This window comes from Entelurus aequoreus, linkage group LG12 (genome assembly GCF_033978785.1).
Source record: "Entelurus aequoreus isolate RoL-2023_Sb linkage group LG12, RoL_Eaeq_v1.1, whole genome shotgun sequence".
Taxonomy (NCBI): Eukaryota; Metazoa; Chordata; class Actinopteri; order Syngnathiformes; family Syngnathidae; genus Entelurus; species Entelurus aequoreus.
The window spans coordinates 25655678-25682401 of record NC_084742.1 but is presented as its reverse complement, the minus strand read 5'-3'; the positions used below and the strand labels follow the sequence as shown (position 1 = coordinate 25682401).

The 26724-nt window shown below is 41.0% G+C and overlaps 1 protein-coding gene across 13 annotated transcripts in view; it reads left to right on the top strand.

The window, feature by feature from the left end:
• The window catches only part of LOC133661820 (neurexin-2-like), a 957097-nt gene that overhangs the window by 454878 nt on the left and 475495 nt on the right, over window positions 1-26724 (top strand). For 9 of the 13 annotated variants that reach the window (XM_062065342.1, XM_062065337.1, XM_062065335.1 and 6 more), the window contains 3 exons: window positions 5023-5324; window positions 15043-15066; window positions 21684-21845. In XM_062065342.1, the coding sequence (XP_061921326.1) occupies window positions 5023-5324; window positions 15043-15066; window positions 21684-21845 (488 nt within the window). The remainder of the gene's footprint in view (window positions 1-5022; window positions 5325-15042; window positions 15067-21683; window positions 21846-26724) is intronic. The other 4 variants (XM_062065341.1, XM_062065339.1, XM_062065336.1 and 1 more) reach the window with 1 other exon arrangement.

Below are 26724 nucleotides of genomic sequence, written 5' to 3'. Positions count from 1 at the left end.
GGTGGAGGGAGGACAAGGAGGTGGGCCGCCAGGCCAAGTGTCCCCGCAACCAGCGGGGAAGAGTCAGGTGGCGACGGCGTGTTGAACGGCGCCGCAATTGGCGAGGCGGCTCGACCGCCGGCGTGGGAGGACCCACCGGAGACGATGGTGGCGGCGCCCTCTGCTGGCCCACCGGGAAGGATGGCGGTGGCGCCCTCTGCTGCTGGCCCACCGGAGTGCATGGCGGTGGCGCCCTCTGCTGCTGGCCCACCGGAGTGCATGGCGGTGGCGCCCTCTGCTGCTGGCCCACCGGAGTGCATGGCGGTGGCGCCCTCTGCTGCTGGCCCACCGGAGTGCATGGCGGTGGCGCCCTCTGCTGCTGGCCCACCGGAGAGGGTGGTGGAGACCCCTGCTGGTCCACCGGAGAGGGTGGTGGAGACCCCTGCTGGCCCACCGGAGAGGGCGGTAGAGACCCCTGCTGGCCCACCAGAGAGGGCGGTGGAGACCCCTGCTGGCCCACCGGAGAGGGTGGTGGAGACCCCTGCTGGCCCACCGGAGAGGGTGGTGGCGTCTGCTGGTCCACCGGAGAGGATGGCATCGTCTGTTGCAGTGAGTAGCTGTGCCTCCCCAGCTGCACAGCTACTCATAGCCCCCCCACCCCCAAGGGACGGATCCCAGACGTCCCCAGATAGGCCCACAGACGACAGGGGTGGGTAGGAGAGGGCTTGAAAAGCGGCCAAACTTCTTTTCAAATTAGCCATTAGTTCTAAAGCTTTGTTAAGCCTCTCCGTCATGGACATCTCTGCGAGGTTCGTTTTAGGCTGGATTATTCTGTCAACGTTTTTTGGTGACGAACCCCAAGATGCAGAGATGATGGCAGGCATTGAACAGGAAAACATGATTTAATTAAACACTATAGCAAAAAACAAACAAAAATGGTACAAACAAAAGGCGCGCACAAGGCGGAGAACAAACTAGGCTATGAACTAAAATAGCACAAAGGCTAACTGTGAACAAGAAACAAAAACACTTACTGTGACACGAAGGAACTATGACTTGAGCGGAGTGGACAAAAGTAGACAGAGCTACAACGACAAATAGTGACAGGTAGAAGTGACAATAATCCAGCAGTGACTGGAGGGCAGGACAGGTTTAAATGGCAGCTGGCTGATTGGCACCAGGTGTGGCCACGTGCCAATCAGCCACAGCTGAGGGGAAAAAGCACTCAGGGAGGACAATCAGGAAATAACCAAAATAAGAGTGCTGACAGGAACTAAAGACAGGAAACAAAGACAAACGCAGAGGAAAAACTAAGACATAGCCAAACTGTCATGGACAACCCTGACACTTGCCACGGTAAAATCCAATGTGTCTCCAAACGTTTGCTTTCAAAGCCCGCGGAGGCGGTTGTATTTCTTTAGGCTGCTCTGTGTCTTTTTCTTTTAACTGCATTTTAGCAGCAACACAACAACACTACGCCGTACACTCCCCTTAGTACTAGCTAGCCACCAGGTAGCAACGTTGCTTATTGCGCAATACCTAAGGTAGCCCAGAAGGCACATACACATTGCCGGGAGCGGGGGAAGAAAATTGGTTTTTGAAAAATGAGAATTGATACTGAATCATACAACGTGAGAATGGCAATTTGAATTCGAATCGATTTTTTCCCACACCCCTAGCTGAAATGCAAGCAGAGTAGTAGATTTTTGTAAAAAGCTTTTATAATTATAAAGGACAATGTTTTATCAACTGATTGCAATAATGTAAATTTGTTTTAACTATTAAATGAACAGAAAATATGACTTATTTTATCTTTGTGAAAATATTGGACACAGTGTGTCGTCAAGCTTATGAGATGCGATGCAAGTGTAAGCCACTGTGACACTATTGTTCTTTTTTAATTTTTTTTTTATAAATGTCTAATGATAATGTCAATGAGGGATTTTTAATCACTGCTATGTTGAAATTGTAACTGATATTGATACTGGTGTTGATAATATTCATTTTTGTTTCACTACTTTTGGTTTGTTCTGTGTCGTGTTTGTGTCTCCTCTCAATTGCTCTGTTTATTGCAGTTCTGAGTGTTGCTGGGTCGGGTTTGGTTTTGGAATTGGATTGCATTGTTATGGTATTGCTGTGTATTGTTTTGTTGGATTGATTAATCAAAAAAAAAAAAAAAAAAAGCGATTTTTAAAAAAATGAGAATCGATTCTGAATCGCACAACGTGAGAATCGCGATTCGAATTCGAATCGATTTTTTCCCACACCCCTAATATGTATATATATATATATATACTGCTTTGCACACTCTTGGCATTCTCTCGATCTGCCCTCAGAACTTTCATCCAGAAGGTCTTATCTTTGTCCATATGATGTCAGATGAAACAAAAATTGAGCTGTTTGGCCACAATACCCAGCAATATGTTTGGATGATAAAAGATGAGGCCTTTAATCTCACGAACACCATCCCTACCTTCAAGCATGGTGGTGGTAGTATTATACTCTGGGCCTGTTTTGCTGCCAATGGAACTGGTGCTTTACAGAGAGTAAATGGGACAATGAAAAAGGAGGATTACCTCCAAATTTTTCAGGACAACCTAAAATCATCAGCCCGGAGGTTGGGTCTTGGGCGCAGTTGGGTGTTCCAACAGGACAATGGCCCCAAACACATGTCAAAAGTGGTAAAGGAATGGCTAAATCAGGCTAGAATAAAGGTTTTAGAATGGCCTTCCCAAAGTCCTGACTTAAACGTGTGGACAATGCTGAAGAAACAAGTCCATGTCAGAAAACCAACACATTTAGCTGAACTGCACCATTTTTGTCAAGAGGAGTGGTCAAAAATTCAACCTGAAGCTTGCCAGAAGCTTGTGGATGGCTACCAAAAGCGCCTTATTGCAGTGAAACTTGCCAAGGGACATGTAACCAAATATTAACATTGCTGTATGTATACTTTTGACCCAGCAGATGTAGTCACATTTTCAGTAGACCCATGATAAATTCATAAAAGAACCAAACTACATGAATTTTTTTTGTGCCCAACAAGTATGTGCTCTAATCACTCTATAGTTGTAGAAATTATTGGATTAATGTCATGGCTGTCTTGAGTTTCCAATAATTTATACAACTCTTATTTTTTTGTGATAGAGTGATTGGAGCACATACTTGTTGGTCACAAAAAACATTCATGAAGTTTGGTTCTTTTATGTATTTATTATGGGTCTAATGAAAATGTGACCAAATCTGCTGGGTCAAAAGTGTACATACAGCAATGTTAATATTTGGTTACACAGCTTAATTTGTTTAACCCAATGTGGCCCCCCCGAGTCAAAAGCTTTGGGGACCTCTGATCTATAATATGATTTATACATAATCCTGCTCACTATTGAACAGTTAAAGAGGTGCAGAAGGACACAACTTCCTTGGCACAGGAAATAACATCTGAGCAAGCCACCCTTGCCTTGTCCTTTTGGGCTGTGTGTTTATGTTTATTAACGAGGCGTACACCAGAGAAAGTGTGCAGTCAGCTCAAAGAGGCAATGACTGGCCGCTCGCTGTTAACATACGTCGCTAATATAAAATTGAAAATTGCTGCTTTTGTGCTCCCTGCGTAAGCATTGCCACAAAGCTTCTCTTGGGGGAGAATTGCTTTCTTTTCGTCCCCGCCGCCCCTCCATCTTGTTCGGTTCCTCCTTTAATGACTATTTTATGTGTCAGTTCACACTTCACTTGAGATTGCTGAAAATGTCAATTTCGGGAGAAATTGCGCCTTTAAATGTGTGTTTCTCCTTCTCGCCCATCTTAAGACGTGGATGTGATCGCATGCGCTCGTGTCGTTTGTGTGTTTGCCTTCTTCTACAGTCAATGATGAAATGGTATCGTCATCGCTCTCTTTAGTGGGCCTGGCTTGTCTTTAACCTTCCTACCTGAAAGTGCATAAGTACAATAAATGGTGGCGGAATTATCCGAGACTTGCACCGCCATCTTTGGACAGCCACCCCAGAGAAACCCCGCTTGGGAAATCCAGCGAGGTCTCGGAGGTGATTTTTCTGCAATGGAACTTCAGGATGAAGCAGATTTGATGATCCGCCACCTGTACGCTGGCCTCTTGGTGGTTTATTCTCATTTTGGTGCATGTTGCCTGAGGGCCCTGCAGGGAGGCCGAGGCGGTGGCACCAAATGGGAGGGTGGGTTTGTGTGCTCCAAACAAACAGAGGAAGCCCAGTGTCACTTCAGATCATGCTGAGAGAAAAACATTTGATTTGGATCGCTATCAAGACAAATAGATTGGATGCAAATGCAACGTAAAAGGGCATCCACATGTCGCCCCATGCCCACTGGCTCCTGTCATTGACTTGTCACTGTCCTCCCCATGCTGCTTCTTGACATGTCTGGAGTGTGTCAGACTTGTTTGGGTTTCCTAGACCCTATGCCCCCCACCCCCCTCTCCTTCTAACATTATGTAGTTACCTCACGTCACCCTTTCCCTGATGTAGTCTGTCTTGTATTCTTCTATGCTCGGATGCAAATCAATTTGTCTCACAGATGAAACGCTGCTGAATAATTTGGCGATTTATTCTCTGAAAGTAATTTTGTAGCGTGAAACTTCGGTGCGGATTGAGACATTTTGTTGTATTATTGCACTGCAGTCAATACCGCAGCGAATTGCTTTCATTTTTGCAGTATTTGATCAGAAAACGTGCTGCCAAGTGTGTTTTTGTTTTTTGATGTTTGGTCCTGTATCCATGCCCATGTTGCCCTGCTAGCTCATTTAAGAATCCTGTTATCAGGGTATTTGGTTTGAGACCCATGTTGTTGACTTTAACTGAGCTAAAAGCACCCCAAACTAATCAAACTTAATTAGTAGGCTAGGGGAACTAAGGGAGAAGATATATGGCCGCTACGGACCATAAAGTCAGCCGTTACAAATCAAGCATCACAAGTACTTCTGTGGAACTACATGTGGAGTCTGTTGTGTTGCAAAAAGTGTTCTGTAAAAAAAGTTGTTGAGGATCACTTATCTCTGGTTTGGTGTTCTCTTCACAGGAAAGGAGGAGTCCGTAGCGACCTTCAAGGGCAACGAGTTCTTCTGCTACGACCTGTCACTGACGCCCATCCAGAGCAGCACAGACGAGATCACACTGTCCTTCCGCACGCTGCAGCGCAACGGCCTCATGCTGCACACGGGCAAGTCGGCCGACTATGTCAATCTGTCGCTGAAGAGCGGCGCCGTCTGGCTGGTCATCAATCTGGGCTCCGGGGCCTTCGAGGCCCTGGTGGAGCCGGTTAACGGAAAGTTCAACGACAACGCCTGGCACGATGTCCGCGTCACCCGCAACCTGCGCCAGGTAAAGGAAAATCTGCCGCTGTTGGATTTACTACTTTCTAACTTCTTCTAGCTGGAGTGCCACATGTCTGCAGCGTATATTTGATCTTCTCTGTGTCTACCACTCAAATCTCAATTTTCAAAGGTTGATGGTATACTATCGACAGGTTTCTTTCTTCTTTCCTTATTTATTTCACTTCCCTCACTGAAAATGTTCTGCTGTCATTTTCAAGGCTCTTTAATCCTTTGTATAGCCTATCATTGAATCACATAAATTGATTAAAACATATTGCAAAGCCTTAGAAAAGGGACCTATGAAGGCTCTGATCTACATTTAACACACTTCATTAAGGTCTAAGTAATACATATTATGCTTTAATATAAATTTTGCTCAACAATCTGTAACGGTACAGTAAGAAAAGTTGACGGCACGGAGGCAGGGACGTCGTTAGCTTGCAGCGTGTTTATTGAAATATATATATATATATATATGTAAATGAAGTGTGCGATTAAACCAAATGTATACGGTGTGACGATTATATGAGGAGTGTTACCAGGTGGTGTTGAAGGTGCGTGTTGAAATCGGTGCGGAAGTCCAGAAAAGGCAAGGCAGGCTCAGAGGTCCAGGGACAGGCCGTAGGTCAGGGGCTGGAGCGAGGCGTTGTTGTCCGAGGGCAGGCGTGAGGTCGAGATCCAGGAAGGCAGCAGAGAGTCCAGAGGGGATCCAGGGAGACGAGACACATAGCTCGAAACCAGGGGATGCTGAAGGGCTGCTGGATGACGACACAGGACAAGAGACGATGAGCACAATGGAGGGGAAACACAAAGAGTGAGGAAGCGCATGATCAAGGAAGCGAGAGACGTGTAAGGCTTACTGCACAGGTACAAGTAGCTACATTCTGGCACTGGAACGCAGGACACGCTGGCTTATGAAGGCAGGAGACTCATCAGCGTCAGATGTGTTGATTGCAGAGTGAGGAACGCCCGTGGGCGTGTCCCGAGGTGCAGAGTGAAAGGCCGCAGGTGTTTGAACCGTAACACAATCACTTTTATAACTAGGTTTTTTAGTCTGTCTGCAAGATGTTCGATTCTGGGAGCGTTCCCAGCCTTGCAAATGAAACCACGCCCCACCTTTCAAAAAGTATCATAATTAGAATTTTGAAAATGTACACTCTTATATATGTTGAAGTCGTCACCCATTTTTTTTGTAGACACGGTCAAAAATAAACTTTATTATATTACATCGATTCATCCCGCCACAACATTAGGTACACCTGCACATCGTTACAGAGTGCATTTATGAAGTTTAGCAGCATTTATAAAACTATTAAATAATATTTTCTGTTTTGTGTATCCTCACGGCCTGAAGGAGCTTGACTTGATGTCTAAATAAGGACTTCCACCTTGCAGTGAAGTCACAACGTAGTCAGACCACATAACCACGTGAATATAGGCATACAAAACTACATGCAAGCTCATGCCTAAATGCATGAACTTTATGATTTGATGCTTTAGCATTTTTTAAAACAAGTATCTAAGACTGTTGTAAGTCAGAAAATATTGAAATCACCATAGATCCCCTTCAACTAAAAGTAATATGTAAATGTATTAATGATGATAATGAGGTCATATAAATTGTTTTTCTTTTATACACCATATTTATTATCGTTCTTATTTTTACTCTAGCAACGTTACCAAATAGGGTTTGCTGTCCTTTAAATAGGTCACTAAATTAGACAGAGCTTTCCATTTTGCCACATAATGATACTGTGCACTAACCATGGGACTCGTTAACAATCATTAAGCCTTGCATAGTATTAACATGCACAGGTAAAGTGTGTGTGTGGCAAATAAGGCACATCTATCGGCCGCTGAGCTCATCACTTGGCAGTTGCAGAGTGCGGCTGTGAGACACAATCAATTTTACTTACACTCGCCGTGCTTACTAGCTCACATTTTGGAGGCTAATTGTAATTGGAACGAATGGCTTGTCAGAGCTAATAATGGCAAGCTCGGGCAGCTCCTGAATGCCAAAATATGGGCTGACGTCCATGCGTGCAGTGAAAAGCAAAAACACCCAATGGTGAAGTTTTCGGACACGAGAACGAAGCCTCCCATCTCAGGCAGGTTTGCCAAGCTGCTGGTCTAAGGACAAGGACACTCAAAGGCATGTTTTGCAGATTGTGGGTCAACCATGCAGCGCTGCGTGGCTCCCGTGTGTGACCAGCAGAGTGAGACGGGACTAATGAGTTTTGAAAGCCGACATGATTTTAAAAGATTTGCGGCATTAAGCGAGACACCTACCCGCCGAGTGTGCTATAATGAGGCAAATGAGTGTCTGCTCCTTTAAATTCAAGGCATTGCATAACTCATATCTATATTGGATTACTCTTTAATGGCATTTTAAATCCAAAACTTTGTTGATTCATCCTTTAATCATACATTTATTCACTTTAAATGGAAAACGATTAACCTTAGGTTTAACATACATCACTTGATAAGATACTTGCTTTATACCATATAGATGCATTAACAGCAGTAACACACCATAATACCCAATATGTGCAAAATTGAAAATACCAACAAGGAATGTTGCCAGGGCAGGGATGCGGTTCACCTATGACCTTCACTTCAATCTGCTCTACATTATTTCGCCCATGCTGTTAACATTGCTCCCGACACTGTAAACCCGAATAAGTAAGCAGAACTAAAAAAAAGTGAGGCCACATATTTTTTGAGTTCATAAACTCAAATATCTGAGAATATCAGATCATAAATGTTTGGAGTTTATCTTAAATGTACTTTTAAATTATAATTGAATTAAACTTACCAATTAAGCCAACTGAAAAATGTTCCTCCTCGTGTCTACTGCCTGAAGAGGAAGTGCACGCAAATGCTACAAAATAAAATCACTTCCTCTGTGTGTGTGTGTGTGTGTGTGTGTGTGTGTGTGTGTGTGTGTGTGTGTGTGCGTGTGTGCGTGCGTGCATGCATGCGCGCATGTAAGAATGTGTATATATACTGTACATACACGCACAGAGTATAACAATACAAAGCTATACTGCAATTGATTAATTCTTCATTTATTCTTGATTTGATTTATTGATTTGTTCTTTCAAAATAAGACACAATTATGTTTAATCCACTGAGTTTTAAGTAACTTTTAGTTAATTATTTTAAGTAGCAGTTACATAATCTGCAAACAAGTTAATATTAATTAAAAATAACAATTGTAATAAACCTAAAAAGAAGGAAAATGCTACTCACACTCAACATTTTTAAGTAAGTACAACTTTTAACAACTTTTTAGTTTACACTACTTATTCTAATTAATTATTTTGAGCATTCGGGTTTACAGTGTACTTCTCGTCCAATAGGGGATAGCAACACGTCACCCTGCAATCACAGGCGTAAAGAATCCGACGGGGGTTTATTTTTGCAGCTGTCCATTTCTGTTGTTGTTTCTTTGTGCGGGAACGTAATGTATCTGTCAGCAAAGTGCACAATTAGGTGACTCTCACAAGCTAGGTTGGGCTTGAAAAAAGTGAGGGAAAAAAAAGACAAATAATCACATGATCACAGCTCCCCTCGCTGGCTAGTAGGTGAACAGCAAGAGAAGACATTAGCTCACATATGTCAGAGTCAAGGCCCGCGGGCCATATCCGGCCCGCGAGAAGGTTTTTTACGGCCCTTGGGATGATCTTGATTTATTATTAGAACCGGCCCGCAGACCGCAGATCTTTTACACGCACCAAGCGGATGCCGGTCCAAGGTTCCGAAAGGGGGCGAGCGGCCCGCCGGGACGCGCCTGCCGGCCGAAGGGCTGCAGCCCGGCCGTCAGTCGCGGAGCCCGCCGTGCCACGCGCGCCAAGGGGGCGGGCCGAAACCCGGCCCCGAGGCCCTGAGACTTCTGCTTTGTTTCCCCGAACCGCGCGTCACCGCCGGGCCCGCACCACCGTCGGGCTGCAGCCCGAGCGTCGGTGGCGGAACCCGTCATGTGCCGCGCGCGCCAAGCGGAGCGGGGGGGTCAAGCGGGCCGAAACCCGCAGGCCACCCCCTCACCACGAGGCCCTGAGACTTCTGCGTTTGACCCCTACGCGCGGCCCGTCGGGACGCGCCCGCCGTCAAGCCACGAGGGCCAGCCGTCGGGTCGCGGAGCCCGCCGTGCCACGCGCGCCAAGGGGCGGGCCGAAACCAGCGGGGGGTTTCGGGCACCCAACTCGCCTCCCTCCCACGGAGGGAGGAGGGGGGTTTAATGTGAACATTACTGTGCAATCACATATTTAGAGTTTTTACTCAATTCAAGTTTAAAAGTTAAAGTTTAATATTTGTTTTCACTGCATGTTACTTCTCCTTAAACAAAGTGTTGTTTTTGATTTATAGATTTTTGCACTTTATTTTATTGTATTTCAATTTAATTATATTTGAAAAATATTTCAGTTGAGTGGATGATAGAAAATTGCTATTATTGTTTTTTTCTTTGAAGTAAATTTAGCCCACTTTTGCTAAAATAGAAAATATAGGCTACTGATGGTGCCTTGAATACCGGTTTCTTTCATTTAATGTTCATGTTATGGGGATTTTTATATAAAGGAAATTTGTCTTTTGTGTCTGTTGAAAATTAAAGATTACTGACAGAGCCATAAGAAAATATTGCTTTATTTATCTGATCATATTGGAATATATTTGTTAGGTTTTCAGTAGGTTCAATTAGGTTCACTAGACTATATGCGTCATTTAAAAATTTTTCAATGAACATTCGAACAGTCCGGCCCTCGGCTTGTAGCTAAATTTTTTATTTGGCCCTCCGTCCATTTGACTTTGACACCCCTGCATTAGCTGGTCCCCGTGGGTGAAAGTTGACCTTGTAGTACTAAATGGTTTTCATCATAGAGTCCGGTCCTGTTTCCACCATGAAATTTGATCATTGCCTTAGAATGGTAAAAATAGTTCTGCCACACCAAACACATCCATGTATTTAAGCCTTTTGCAACTTCCCACACGTTGTAAACACAAAGTAAGCTTAGTTGGTTAATTAATTTTGTCCACAGTAGACCTTCATCCCTATGTCTGGCCATGTGGGACAAGGCAGGCTGCTTGAAGACACGCTAATGTCTTTGTTTGTTCGTGGGAAGCAAAAACAACAGAGGGTTTTAGCGCCGTCATGTCTAAAGAAGAAAGAGAGAGAGCGTTTTGTTCGTCATCTAAGAGAAACACAACAGAGGCGTCTTGTAATCCCCAATGTGACTTTACAAGCCAGAGATTCACGTCCAGCATACAAGTGACAGAACTGGGCCAGTCAGTCGCTTTTTAGCCCGTGTCTGGAGAGACAGCCCTCCTGAACCCAATGTATCAATGTACATTTTCACAATATTTCTCTTGATGCCATGCTCACCTTTTATGCTATTATGTGTGTCCTTCTCTTCTCTTTTCTCTCCTTGTCATTCTCTCCTACTTTCTTTTTTCTTAGGAGAGTTGTACCTTAAACAGAGCGCCTTTGTTACCTGCAACATTATTATTACAACTTGAAGTGTAAGCCATAGTTGTGCACAAAAGCAACAGTGTGAACCAAGTCAGAAAGCAGCAAGATTATGTTGTATTTATCCTCTTTATATACTGCAGCGACACACTACAGTACACAATAAGGCTGCAAAACATTATTTTTAAATAGCGACCTTGATTAATTTTAACCTACATTCAATTTTGTTATGTCTTTGAATACATTTCCAATAAAATGCATTTCTATAGTCCCCCTGCACCCATCCTGCCAGGCCTACATGCGCTAAAAGACCATTGGCAGTTTCTTGAGAGCATGTAAAAGGCAATGAATAGGCGACACCAGACCTTATTTAAAAAAACAGTGAATTCTGAACATGGACCAATGGTCGGTGGACAAATTAAGTATTTTTAAGTTTACCCCTTAACAAATATTGGAACAATTCAATATAGTTATTGGAGGTTTATTGTAATAGAAGGAAATACTATTACAAAAAACGCCAACACTTTAGTATGGGGAACATATTCACCATTAATTAGTTGCTATTAACATGCAAATTAGTAACACATTGACTCTTAATTAGTCATTATTAAGTACTTATTAATGCCTTATTCTGCATGGCCTTATTACATACTTGCCAACCCTCCCGGATTTTCCGGGAGACTCCCGGAATTCAGCGCCTCTCCCGAAAACCTCCCGGAAGAAAATTTCTCCCGAAAATCTCCCGGAATCCAGCCGGGCCTGAGAGGGAGGGGACAGCGGCGACAGTCTGTTTTTACGTGCGCTTTCCCACGATATAAACAGCGTGCCTGCCCAATCACGTTATAACTGTAGAATGATCGAGGGCGAGTTCTTGGTTTCTTATGTGAGTTTATTGTTAGGCAGTTTCATTAACGTCCTCCCAGCGCGGTAACAACACACAACAACAGCAGTCACGTTTGTGTCTACCGTAAAGCAGTTTGTCTGCCGTAAACAGCAATGTTGTTACACTCTTAAACAGGACAATACTGCCATCTACTGGATAGCCTCCGGAACACTGAAATCCAATTATTTATTTTATTTATGTTTATAATAAACGCCCCACTCCACCCCCCACCCCCCACCTCCTGGAATCGGAGGTCTCAAGGTTGGCAAGTATGCCTTATTATACAACCAGTAAGCCGGTAACACTTTAGTTAGGGGAATATTTTCACCATTACTAACCCTAACCCTCTAACCCTAGTCAAATAACTATAAATTAAGTGTTTGTTACTTAGAATAAGATCCCCATACTAAAGTGTCACCCAAAAAACAAATTTAAATCCATCCTTCCAGCATGACAGTGACCTAAAACATGCAGCCAAAGCAACAGAAGATTGGCTCAAAATAAAGCACGCTGAGATCCTGTAGTGGCCTAGCCTGTCGCTAGTCTTTAAGCCGATAGAAAAGCTCTGGAGGGAGATCAAACTTTAAGTTGCAAAGTGACAGTGTCAAAATCTGCCGGGGTTTTGGTGAGAATCAGGAAAGCGGAGCGGATCTAAATCCTCCCTGAGATGGGTGCAACCCTGATGACCAATCACGAGACATGTGGGACCTCTGTGCTTGCCAACAGGAGTTTCTCCACCAAGTACTTTTTGTTCTGGGATCAAATATGTATTTATTTCACTTAGTCACAAACACATTCATTTTTAACTTTTTATTTATAGTTTGGGGGGAATTTTGCATTCACAATCCCCATGTGAGACAAGAACACATGCCTTTCTTTTTTTGTGTGTCTTAAATAGTGAAACTAGCAAAAGGTGGCTAAAGTTATTAAAGTAATAGGGATTAAGCCCTCTAAAACATGCAACAACCTCCAACAATATTTTATATACATGCTGTAAATGTATATGTAATGTAGTAACAGGCACATTCATAATAATAATGACCCAGAACCTTAGATTTTCGAGCCTGAATATACATAGGATGAACTACAAGTTTAAAAAGCTGGGTGATAAGCAAATCCAGCTATAACCTCTAAAGGCATTAGTGGCCACATGCGTGGACATCACCTTTTAGCTCTTATTTCCAAAATTGTGTACACTACGGAATTGGGGTCTTATGGCCCTTATGTGGACACTTCTTCTGTCATCTGGTGGTGTCAGAAGAGTATAACATTCAATGGAATTTGGGAAAAAAAAGTGTAAAAATAAGAATTAGCATGTCACTAAACATTTAGTACACGTTCGTTACTTATGGACTAAGTACATCATATAAAAAGATGATTATTAGTTTTTTATTCTAATTAGGGTCCAATAAGCCCAAATAGCAAAGAGAAATAAAAATAAAAAAGCATGTAAACAAACAGCTTGGGCCTTAAGAGGTTAATGAAACACTAAGCACTCACTGCTTACTGAGATGCTGACTGATGGGTGCTGATTTATAATCCAGCATTAACTTGTCAAAACGATAAAGCAGCAGCTCAGTAGCTAGCATACCTCTCGCTATTGGCCGTAGACACATTGTAAGTGTCTCTGTGAGCAAGGCACCGTGTTACTAAAAGTAGTTACTCTGTGTTAGTCTTTATAACAACAATGTGACTTTAGCTTGGTTAATATGCAGATCATGGCATGTAAATGTAGCGTTGTTGGCAGGTTTTTTGGTGGGTTTTTTCAAGGGCTTCATAGGCGTAATTGATGACCGCCCATTACCTGCACTGTTAGCTGCCTCTTGCTAGCAGTTGTTCCACTATTTGGCAGGCACAGTAGAGCTAAAGACGTGTGTTCTTGTCTGACATTAGGATTATAGATGATGGGCGGAATGCCCCCACAAATCTGATCCCCCTTGAAGGTTGTCTGTTCTCTCTATTAAATATGTTCCTCTTTTCTTCAACTTACACATTCATTACAATTACACTCAAGAGACGGTTAAATCTTGTATATGCTCAGAATGTCCTCCTTCAACATTGCAACATCCCTCAACATGTTCCACAGCACTTTGGCATACAGCACAAATTCCCATCCACACTGTTTTCCTAGCCTCAGTACACAGGTGTATAATGAAGAATTACAACATTCGCAATGCGGATGTAAGGATATTTTGTTCTTCCTTATCACGAATCAATGCAAACAAGCTATAGTCCAGTCATAAAACACCAACACTGCTGCTGTGCATTTGAAGTGAGAAACGAGGTTCATTTGCATGGCATTTGCGCGCACTCTTTCACGCCAAGCCTCGATAAAGCCATGCAGGTGCGCACACCTGCAATCAGATAATGTATCTCAGCTGCATTTGCATTCAAACATATGGATGTGGACTGTTGCTAAAACAGAAAGTAAGTGATGGATGTAAATATGATAATGGAAATGAGAAATGTAGACTGTTAGGACTAATATTGTACATTTTTATTGCTTTGATATGATGTGTGACATACTGTATCTGATTCTGTAGTAGTCCTTCTATGTATATATGACTCATCTATATTATAACCGCATGCATATTGTTCATTTCCACATGACGATCACTCCCCACAGTGTCTCCTGCTTCGGAAATGCATTAAATGAAATCTGTTTCCTATTTTAGGATTCTGCAGACACCAAGGCCATCTGTATCGCTATTATTTGTATTAATATTATTGTTATTGTATTTACAGAGTGAATTGTCTTTCACTGTAAATATGGGCTGTTTTGTGTCCGTTTGCACCAGTTTGACATGTGTGAAAACCATTTAGGAACTTCTCATGAATGATCCTCCACACACAAAAAAGACAAATATTAAACTACTGTAAATAGCGGTGCACTGTCCCAGCACTAAACACACATACATACACCCCAGTCACAACCCTCTGTGTGAAAGTTTTGCTAACTCTTGTCTCTTTTACTAACAAACAACTCCAGAATTCTTCCAGTTTAATTATTTTCATTGGTGCTTTGGTTTTTGGCCTTTCCTGTTATGATTTCCACTAACTAACACTGAGTCACTCACGGAATGTAAACCATTCAACTTAACCTACAACCTAACATACTAACAAATGTATTGTTATCCTTTTTCCCTTTTTTATCCTGACTTTTCTAGAAATTTTAAAGATAGAGTAGCTTTCTTTATTTCTTTATTTGGATATTTTAAGGAACAAGAAGCGTATATATATTTTTGTAGTAGCATGATTTTGAGAGGAGAAGATGATGGCTTTTCACTTTTTTGGGGGTGCGGGGCTTAAAGTGTGTTGTCCTGAGTTTAAGGATGGTCATTTTTTTCCCTTCCCCCCTTCCCCTGTTTTCTCCCGAAGCACGCAGGCATCGGACACGCTATGGTAAACAAACTGCATTATATGGTAGATATCATTCTAACTGTCTTATAGTTTGGTTTGCCCTGGGTTTGTTTTTTTTCTTCCTCCGTTTGCTTTTCAACATTCAATCTGCCATCAGGTAGCTGCCAAACTCCACCTCTCTTTATATATTCATACATATTTTTTCTTTTTGTAATTTATTGCCATCCAGTTCTTCCCTGTTAAGATACATTGAAAGAGGTCTACCCTAAATATATGTATAAACTGTATTTTCCAAGATTTTTTTTCTATTTTTGGTTTAAATTTGTGCCCTTTTTTTATTTGTATTTTTTTTATTTTGCTACTGCTGGCGCTATCCCTATGAAGAAATAAAGAACTTCATGACACATCTTGTCAACTGAGGTTTAGAAAAGTGTTTCTTTGCGGGGTTTTTTTCAACCCTTCCCACCTCCATCCTGATTTATTTTTCTTAAAGAACAATCCCTGAGACGTGAGCGTACATAGCAGACTTCTAAAGCAGGCTGTCAAACACTCTCCTGTGGTGCCTCCAGTGAACGTCAACAAAAGAAATTGTAAACTGTATCCATTTATTGTAAAAGTTAGTCTGCCCTAATCAGTAAAGCCCTGGTCATAATTTAAGTTTTAGTTAAAGCTAATAAACATATACATTACTTATCGATAAGGCCTACCTGATACAAACCATGCATTATTATCTTTGTAAAGGCATCATTTCTGATGAAGCTTGTTAGATTATTGTGTACAGTCTAGGGTTGTACAGTATACCGGTATTAGTATTGTACAGCAATACTAATTAATCATATTCGGTACTATACCGCCTCTGAAAAGCAGTGGTCAACCAGCCCCCCTGGGCCCCCGTCGTCGTAGTCAGAAGAGGGAGAACGGACGCATTTTGGCTTAAAAACGAAAGATAAAGTTGAAGTTATAACACTGAAACGCCCACCGGAAGAGGTGCTTTTAGACATGGCTAAACGTCCATCCGCCGTCTGCATTGTTTTAGCTACTTCTAAATCCCTAATCCTGGTCTCCATGGCGACAAATAAAGTAAGTTTCTTACAAGTATCATCCCTGCAGGACAAGGAATAGCTAAACATGCTTCACTACACATCATAGCTCATTGGTGTCAAAAATAAACAAACACCGTGGGTGGATCTACACCTAACATCCACTGTAATGATACCAAGTACATCTAGTCGATACTACTATGATTATGTCGATATTTTTTGGCATCACAACATCTTTCGTTTTAAAAAAATGTATATTATGTTTATAAACTCAGGAAATATGTCCCTGGACACATGAGGTCTTTTAATATGACCAATGTATGATCTTGTAATGACTTGGTATCGGATTGATACCCAAATTTGTGGTATCGTCCATAACTAATGTAATGTATCAAACAACAGAACTTGAATAAGTGGTTATTACATTTTAACAGAAGTGTAGATAGAACATGTTAAAAGAGAAAGTAAGCAGGTATTAACAGTAAATGAACAAGTAGATTCATAATTAATTTTCTACCACTTGTCCGTAATAATTTTGACAAAATAATAGAATGGAAAATGACACAATATGTTACTGCATACGTCAGCAGCTAAATCAGGAGCATTTGTTTGTTTACTTACTAATAAAAGACAAGTTGTCTTGTATGATCACTATTTTATTTAAGGAATAAGGAACATATGTTTAATGTACCATAATATTTTTTTGTTACAATAAAGCCAATAATGCAATTTTTTGTGGTCCCTTTCATTTAGAAAAGTACTGAAAAGTATCAAAATATTTTTGGTACCGGTATCAAAATATTAGTATCGAGACAACTCTAGTACAGTCACGTGGAACAGTTAGGACACCCTATGGTTTAGCTCCTCGATCACTGCAGACGAAATGGCAGAAATTTGCCAAAACGTGCACCCCTCCTGTGTTTGTTGCCTGTGCTATTTTATTTCCTGACAAATAAACAACATGCGGGCATTATTATTAAGCCCAATAGGTCGAATTAACTTGACATTTTTCCACACACCTCAATGCACTTCATATACCCCTCTGTAACTTGTTGTGGTTGGTCGAATCACAAAATTGGTCCACACCTATATATGTGTTTATTGTCTGTAATATGAGCGGACGATTGGTTGAAACATATGGCCGCTATCAATCAAAACAGCATTAAGTAATTGACATTTGTCAAATTATAAGTACAGTATATCTTCATAAGCATTTTGAACACAACCTATAAGGGATGGGGCAAATTAAATTTAAAAGGGTGTCAACATTTTTTCACATTTGTACTTATTAACTAACAAAGTACAATGGAAACTCAAATTACAAGAAGCTATTTAACCAACAGGGAACAATATGTGAAGCTAGGTGAACACACGTCTACAACGCTAAATATAGCTTGCAGCGTACCCCAGGGATCAATACTGGGACCAAATTTGTTCAATTTCTATGTGAATGACATTTGTAAAGTTACAACGGACTAAACATTAATAATATTTGCGGATGACACAACTGTGTTTTGTTCAGGAAAAAAAACCACAAATAAACAAACAAACATATTCAAGAAATGGTTTGACAAAAACAGACTATCTTTGAATCTCAGTAAAACCAAAAAGTTGCTATTTGGCAACAGCAGAAGAGAAAGTCAAACACAAATACAAATAGACAGAGTAGATACGGACAGTGTAAAATCAATCACCTTTTTGGGTGTAATAATAGATAATAAAATGAACTGGAAGTCTTGTATAAAAAATATACAACTTAAGGTGACAGTAAATACATCAATAATGAATAAAGCAAAATATTTGTTGTACAAAACATCACTTTGTATTCTCTACTGCTCACTAGTGTTGCCATTTCTGATTCATTGTGTAGAAATATGGGGAAATAACTACCAAAGTAAACTTCATTCACTAACTGTTGCAAAAGTGGTCTGTTAGAATAATACATAACATTTGATACAGAGAACACGCAAACCCTTTATTTATTAAATGGAAAACAAATATTGAAATTCAATGATTTGGTGCATTTGTGAACAGCTAAAATTATGTACAAATCAAACTGTAACCTGCTACCCAAGAATGTAAAACAATTCATTACAACAAAACAGGATACATATAACCTTAAAGAAAAATGTGTTTGCACAACTGTGGATATTTCCTGAATATTTCAAACCACACATCGCATGTCCATTTCTTCCTTTGGAAAAATAAGAAAAATGCAGTAAAAAAGAAAAAAAAAGAGGAAGCACACAAAATGGAACTGATTGAATGAGCACTGGAGATACATCAGCCTGCCCACAATGATGCTGCCGGGCACAAAAGGGCAGGCAATAGATGGATGAAATGTTTGTACCCTGAGATAAGGTTCGTACAACAAAGCATATTTTTATTCGGTGTGTGATTCGTTAATCGTAAATTTTGTAGAATTAGGGGTTTATAAATTGAGATTCCACTGTATTTAAATGGTTACAATACCTAATTAAACTACACAAATTGCTAATAATCTACAGTAAATGTTTAATGAATTTTGGCTTTCACTGGACCTGCCACAAGTGTGTTTGTGAGCCTCAGAAGCAATAGTGGGAACAAAGCGTTCAAAAACGGGACTGTGTGTGCGACTTCAGCCGTCTCATAAACAACTAACACAAACGTCTGCATGACACCTACCTTTTTTTTTTCTTTTCAAAAAGACAGATTACATTAAGTATATATGTACATGTATATATACAGGCTAACATATATACATACATATATATTAATTGTCCTAATATAATCGATACAGCCATAAGACGCATTAGCCACACCCTCCCTCGTGCTGTTTTTTTGTTTGTTTGTTATTTTGACTCCTTGTTTGTTCTAATTCCAAATTAACCAACTAAAACCAGTAACGACCTCACACCTGTAGCTAAAAGGAGTAGGGGATTAGTGAGCGGGGAGACATTTGTATTAATATTGTATGCCTAAAAGGGTATCCAATCAAAGTAACGTGTGACATAAAGATTTGGAGGCCACAAATACTGTGGGAATATCATAAATTCTGGTTCTGCGACATCCTTCCTCTCCTCGCTCTCTAGTCCCACCCTTCTTATAAATAAAACTGTTTCATTGCTGCTGAGTTCATCCGTGATGACGTACCCATCCTGTCACCACTTCCCTGTCCTCTCTTTGCATGTGTGCATCCTTACCGTGTCTCTAAGACACCCAGAAGGAAATGTTTTCTCCGTGATTGTATTCCTTCCTGTCATCATTTCATGTAAAGTGCATGGCTTGCATCACCTTTTCTTAAAATTGGATGGATTCACTCAGGTTTTTGTTTTAACCAGTCAAAATCAAACCAATATAAACAACACCATCAGTCCAAATATGGATCTTGTTTGAGCAACAGAATCCTCTTGACTAATACAAACAAATAGTTGTCTCCCAAAAACACAATCAAACCAATGCAAATAATGTACATTGTTGTAAGTGTACTAACAACCATTTTTGTGTCTGACCTTTCCTTACTGACAACAGTACTAACCGACACACTCACAAGTGAAATATCACTAACCTGCCACCCCCCCATACACCCTCTTTTTTTACCTTTACTAACTTACACATGGAGCTGACCATTCAAAGTGAAGTACAAAACAATTATCCCACAATGTAACCTGCCAGACACCTATTGCAAGACTTGCTTGAATATTTCTCACAAGTGTCTTTTTTGACTGCCAAATATTGCATGTGTTTTTCCATAATTAAGTTTCTTGACAGATTTGCTGTTAACGAAGGTAAGTGTGGGGTTGTTTTTTTTTTTGCATAAATTGCCATATGAGCACTTTATATGCAGGGCTATTCTAATCCATACAGTAAACTGAAAACTGGAACTGGAAACGGTAATAGAGCATACCGGTATTTAAGCTGCACCCACCAAATTTTTGAATACATTTTTTTTTCATATATTAGCCGCACCGGACCATAAGTAGCAGATGTATACAGAATATTTTGAAAATATTTATTTACATACCTCAATTGATTCAAAAACGGTGCCTGTCACACGGCAGTAAAACAGCTGATCAAACAAAACAAAAGTCATCGTCATGGTCCCACTATCTGGGGAAGCTAGCTCTCCAATTAGCTAAGTAGACTCAATAACTCCACGGTGAAGTTTTGGTGGATTTATGAGACTGAAACCATACAGTACAAAAATAATGCCATCGTATGTGTGATATATATGTGTGATATATATGTGTGATATATAGTGTGAGTGTGAATGTTGTCTGTCTATCTGTGTTGGCCCTGCGGTGACGTGGGGACTTGTCCAGGGTGTACCCCGCCTACCGCCCGAATGCAGCTGAGATAGGTTCCAGCACCTCCCACGACCCCGAAAGGGATAAGCGGTAAAAAATGGATGGATGGATGGATGGATGTTAATAATAACACAGACATTTGTAAACGTGTTAACATATTCGCTAATGCTAATGACACTAGCTTGATTACATACACATACAAATAGAGGTACGTACAAATAGATAGCACGTACCAATATGCATGAAAATACTCCTACAGACATCGCACATGAAACGTTTTTGTAAGTATGACTTGTTTTAGTCATATTGTAAAACTTACAGTCATTGCTTGGCGTGATGAATGAAGAATCCTTATGAGCAGAAATGCTTCTGACGAACATACTCCTGGCACAAAACAGGAAGTAAATTGTCAAGCCCCTGCACCTGCAGTGGGCGAAATCGTCCAAAAGATGGCACCACAGCACAAACAGTAACACACCCTCTCAGTGTCTCTCTCGGCATAATATGACAACTATTTGTAGAATATAAAACATTATAGCCATTAGCATGAAAAATACATACATTTGCCGCACTGTTTCATACTCCGCAGGGTTCAAAGCGTTGGAAAAAAGTTGCGATTTATAATCCGGAAAATCCGGTATTCAATTGTGATCATTTAGGTGTGAATGAAAGTATTAATTTGTTTGTTTTTTTCAGTCCAGTTACTGAATTGAATTCTTTGAGAGCTCCCTTTGTTTCCAAATTCTTCTTCTTTAACTTCATAGGTGTCTGGCAGTTTCATAATCACCAACAAAACCACAAATTATGTACATATTTAGGCACCCAGAGTGACTGGAGCAGACATACAAATGAGTTGCCCTGTTTATAAGGGAAGTGCAACAACAATAAAATGTGACCTAACCTGAGCAGAACTACCTGTAGAGTGCAGTTGCATTGATATTTTATTTAGAAAATAATACATTCCCAGCTAAGCCTATTTTGCATGACCATTTTTCTTCTTAATCCATGTACTGTCTGCACTGCACGGCACTTTAGATACGTTCGCTGTGTCAGCATTCAAAAGTGCAACCTAGAAGATGAAACTTCATTTAAATAAGTTGTATAGCATGGAGTTGTGTATTTTGATAAGTGTCAATAGAGACAAAAACTGCACTCTAGAGTGACCCTTCTCAGTCTGGTAGTGCCAAATCAGCCATGCACTTAGGGCACAAACCAGCCAATCACAGGAACTTAATCAACTTTATTTTCATTGTTCAATCTAAACTCTTCTAATTCCTCTCCTCTCATCCTCCATGTCTTTGCTCCCTGTCTGGTGCCATCTCTGCGTCGCCAGGTAACTATCTCAGTCGACGGCATCCTGACCACCACGGGCTACACACAGGAGGATTACACCATGCTGGGTTCAGATGATTTCTTTTACATCGGAGGGAGCCCCAACACCGCCGACCTGCCTGGGTCACCAGTTAGCAACAACTTCATGGGCTGCCTCAAAGATGTGAGTCACCTCAGTTACTATCTTACATAATGTAACAAGACCCTACATAGGACCAACCAATCACGAGATATACATGACATTTGTGGGCCCTGCTCTGTGTTGTGGTTAATATACTTTGGAGGACATGCTAGCATACATGTAACACAGGTACACTCAAAGTTGTATAATCATTAGACCAGTAGCAGCTGCTTGTCTTTAAAGGGGGAAAGCTTATGTACATCAAATCTGTCTGTTTATGCTTTGGTTAGAGGTGTTCCCAGAAGTATCCGCTGCTCAATGGGGACTGTAACTGCAGAACGACAGAAGTCAGAGTCTCCAAACATGAGTACAGACTGCAATACCACCAGAAAAAGTTACTAGATTTGTCATAAGTTGTTTTTGACAAAGAGAACGTCGCTGAGAGGATTGGAAAAGCCAATGTTGTGGTATTTCAATTAACTGGAATCCAGTGTGCTGTGGGGCCCTATTGTAGTGAATCACACCTGAGCCATCATAAATTAATCAAATCTTTATTGGACACGAAAGTACACAATGTGACAAAAAACATTTTACAACAATCAATCAAGGGATCTAGAAAACTGGTCAGGACACTCCTCACTCTTTTGCCTTCACATTCATTGTCCATTCGTTTTTGGTGACTTTATATACTCTGGACCTAGACGTTGAATCCGCGACATACATGGCGGACAATAACTGATACAGTCTGCTTTGCCTGTCCCAAAGCATTCAATGTTTTCCGTAGTCTTCCCTCGACGGCCAGGTAATACAAGGCATTGATTGATTGATTGATTGAGACTTTTATTAGTAGATTGCACAGTACAGTACATATTCCGTACAATTGACCACTAAATGGTAACACCCGAATAAGTTTTTTAACTTGTTTAAGTCGGGGTCCACGTTAATCAATTCATGGTATAAATATATACTATCAGCATAATACAGTCATCAAAAAAGTTAGTCATCAGAGTATATACATTGAATTATTTACATTATTTACAATCCGGGAGGTGGGATGTGGAGGGGGTTGGGAAGGGGGGGTTAGGTTTGGTTGATATCAGCACTTCAGTCATCAACAATTATATCATCTGAGAAATGGACATTGAAACAGTGTAGGTCTGACTTCGTAGGATAGTACAGCAAGCAGTGAACATAGTGAGCTCAGAAAGCATAAGAACAAGTATATACATTTGATTATTTACAATCCGAGGAGGTGGGATGTGGTGGGGGGAGGGTGTTAGTCTAGGGTTGTAGTTGCCTGGAGATGTTCTTTTAGTGCGGTTTTGAAGGAGGATAGAGATGCACTTTCTTGTACACTTGTTTGGAGTGCATTCCATATTGATGTGGCATAGAAGGAGAATGAGTTAAGACCTTTGTTAGATCGGAATCTGGGTTTAACGTGGTTAGTGGAGCTCCCCCTGGTGTTGTGGTTATGGCGTTCATTTACGTTAAGGAAGTATTTTGACATGTACTTCGGTATCAATCAGGTGTAGGGAGGTGTAGCAAATTTTATAGACTAGGCTCGGTGCAAGTTGTTTTACTCTGTCCTCCACCCTGAGCCAGCCCACTTTGGACAAGTGGGTAGAAATGAGGTGTGAGCTGGGGTGGAGGTCTAGAAGTAACCTGACTAGCTTGTTATGGAATGTTTGGAGTCTAGATTTGAGGTTTTTGGAGGTGCTGGGGTACCAGGAGGTGCATGTGTAATCGAAAAAGGGTTGAATGAGAGTTCCTGCTAGAATCTTCATGGTGCTTTTGTTGACCAGAGAGGAGATTCTGTAGAGAAATCTTGTTCGTTGGTTGACCTTTTTGATTACCTTGGTTGCCATTTTAGAAAGATTAGCCTCTAGAATGGAACCTAGGTAGCTGACCTCATCTTTCCTGGTGATAACAATGTCACCCACTTTAATAGTGAAGTCACTGACTTTCTTAAGGTTGATTTGGGACCCAAATAGGATGGATTCTGTTTTACCTAAGTGTATGGATAGCTTATTGTCAGCGAGCCAGGTGCAAATTCTACAGAGTTCGGCACTCAGGATTTTTTCCACCTGCGACCTGTCCTTGCAAGATACCAGCAGGGCCGAGTCATCCGCAAACAGGAACAATTCACAGTTGCATGCTGATGACATGTCGTTTACGTATATTAGGAACAGTAAAGGCCCTAATATACTGCCTTGGGGGATTCCACAGCTTACTGAGAGGGGGGGGGGACACAGTGCCGTTCACCTCTACCACACAATACCCTTTTTATCACATAGCACACGCTACCTTTTTCATCACATCCACGGGAGCCCGCATTCTCGTTGACTCTCCTTAGACAAATGGATGAAGTTTTTCAGTAAGTAGAATCACAGCTGACATCGACATTCGAGAGTTCTCTTGCCGTCTGAGAAGTGTTGTATCCGAAATAGCTGCAATTGCTTTCTCTTAAGGTATTCATGTGTGATGTCCACAAGCGTATGTACAGACGGAAGGAGAAATACTGGCATGTATGGATGACTCGCCTCCATATTTCCAGTGGTTACCTCCGAGTTACGAAACTGCTTTATTATGAAGCTGGCTGTGGCACGTTCTTTCTGACGCCACTTCCGGTGTGGGGCGCGATCTTTCTGCCGTCACTTCCTCTCCAAACTCACTTTGTAAACGATCAATGAGTCCATACAAAGCTAAGAGCTGGAGATTCAAGAAATACACAGCACACTTACCCATGTAAAAAATTGTCGGAAGAGGGGAACCTTAGAGCAATCGAAATTGAGAAATGGTCAACGACAATTAGTTGCTGATGCCTGCCTGTGCCCATATGCAAATACGTTTTGATTGGTGGCAGCCATGTCTTTACAGCAATTTGCGTGTCAGTCCTCTCAAGGTGTGTACCAAATGTCTTAGTGTTTGGGCCGAACAACCTAGAGTTACGGCGGGTGTTTTTTACACTGCATTGAACAGTGAAATTTCAAGTCAATCAACATTTAGGGTCACACTTATTGGTTTAAAACATGCCACAATGTGCTTGTTTGTCAGAGAATTGTGAGTAAAATATTTAGCTTGCGTGAAACTGTTGTTTAAAAAAAAATAGGTATAAGTACATTTATAGTATACAGTATCAGCACTAGTCTAGGATGTACCCCATTTCTCACCCAACATCAGCTGGGATAGACTCTACCCTAATGAGGTTGAGCAATATGTATAATAAAGTATTAAAAAGTGTATATACTGTTTTATAATACATCATTAATTACTGCTAAACCAGCACCATCAACAAATAATAACAGTGCAAACTTACAGGACAATATAATAGGAATTCTAGTTGTATATTGATCTATTTACATGAAATTTTGTAATTCAATTCATGACAGGAAACCCCCCCCAAAAAACTTGCATTCCTAGTTTGTTTTTAATCAATTTGTGTTAAAAGTTGATTAAAAAGAAGTTGCACAAAAACACCCATGTCGACGAAAACCTTGACAAATATAAAGAGACGACGTCCGTTCTGTTTTTCCTCTTGGGATTTGACATCAGTGCTTAACAAGCTATCAGGAAGCACAATCACAGTTGAACGTATCATGCCCTTGTAAGTGTAATGTGTAGCGGCACGCCAACATGGCACTTCTGCTGCCGCCACCGCATTTTCCCATAAAGCCGCACTGATTGAATAAGTAATTACTTTTGCAATCACTTTTAATGGATCTTGCCGTAATCATCTTCTCTAACTTAATTACGCTTGTAGAGTTACATTTTCATTATTTGGCTTGCTTATCGGAGGGATCACCCCCCCTCAGAGGGCACTTCTCTGTCTCAGAGGCATTTAGTTGACTTATTCAGGAAATGTTTCAAATACAGCAAAGTTGACAGCTGATAGAAAATGTTACTCGTAGCTCAAAACCCATTTCCACGTTGCTCCAAAAATAAGTATACATTGATGGATTTTACAAGGCAGGTAACATATCACTAAGAAAAGCAACTTAAATGCATGGGTGCACCGAGTCACAAAATATATGGTCAGAAGTACAGAAGCTTGTTTGAGGAACACACTTTTAGCATTTATGAGCGCTTTTTCCATCAAGTGGCTTGACCTTGACTAGCTGTGCTTACTCACATTACAACACAATTAACAATCACAACATATAGATGGTTAGTTAACTCACAGCAATAATACACTTCTACATTCAAACTAAAACAAATGACTATGCTCTAACAAACATGCAACTATAGTTGTATTAACAAGTTTTTGGTATACGAGTGGTCTCTCTGCTAATTATAAATAAATGATAAATGGGTTATACTTGTATAGCGCTTTTCTACCTTCAAGGTACTCAAAGCGCTTTGACACTATTTCCACATTCACCCATTCACACACTGATGGCGGGAGCTGCCATGCAAGGCGCTAACCACCCATCAGGAGCAAGGGTGAAGTGTCTTGCCCAAGGACACAACGGACGTGACTAGGATGGTAGAATGTGGGGATTGAACCCCAGTAACCAGCAACCCTCCGATTGCTGGCACGGCCACTCTACCAACTTCGCCACGCCGCCCCAATTGTTATGCTTTAGGTTGCAGGCTAGAAAAAAACGTACTTTGCTGTCTGCTCTCCAAGGTAAATACTGTACATTATTAATACAATACTTAGTAAAATTACTGTCGTTGGAAGATAATCAAAATTGGGCTTAGCATTAGGCTGGATGCTGAGGTTCCGCATGATAATGATTCATCTGAGTCTGAATCCCGTTTTGATTGACAGCAAAATAAGTGAATCAGCGATCTTCAAATACAAACCACTGCCGGAGCAGTTTTCAAGTTTAATTTTGTTATTTCGATTTTATATAGAGAATTTTACAATCCTCCAAGTGGAGTTTTCTTAGTAAAATCTAGCATCCTTGTATATTTTATC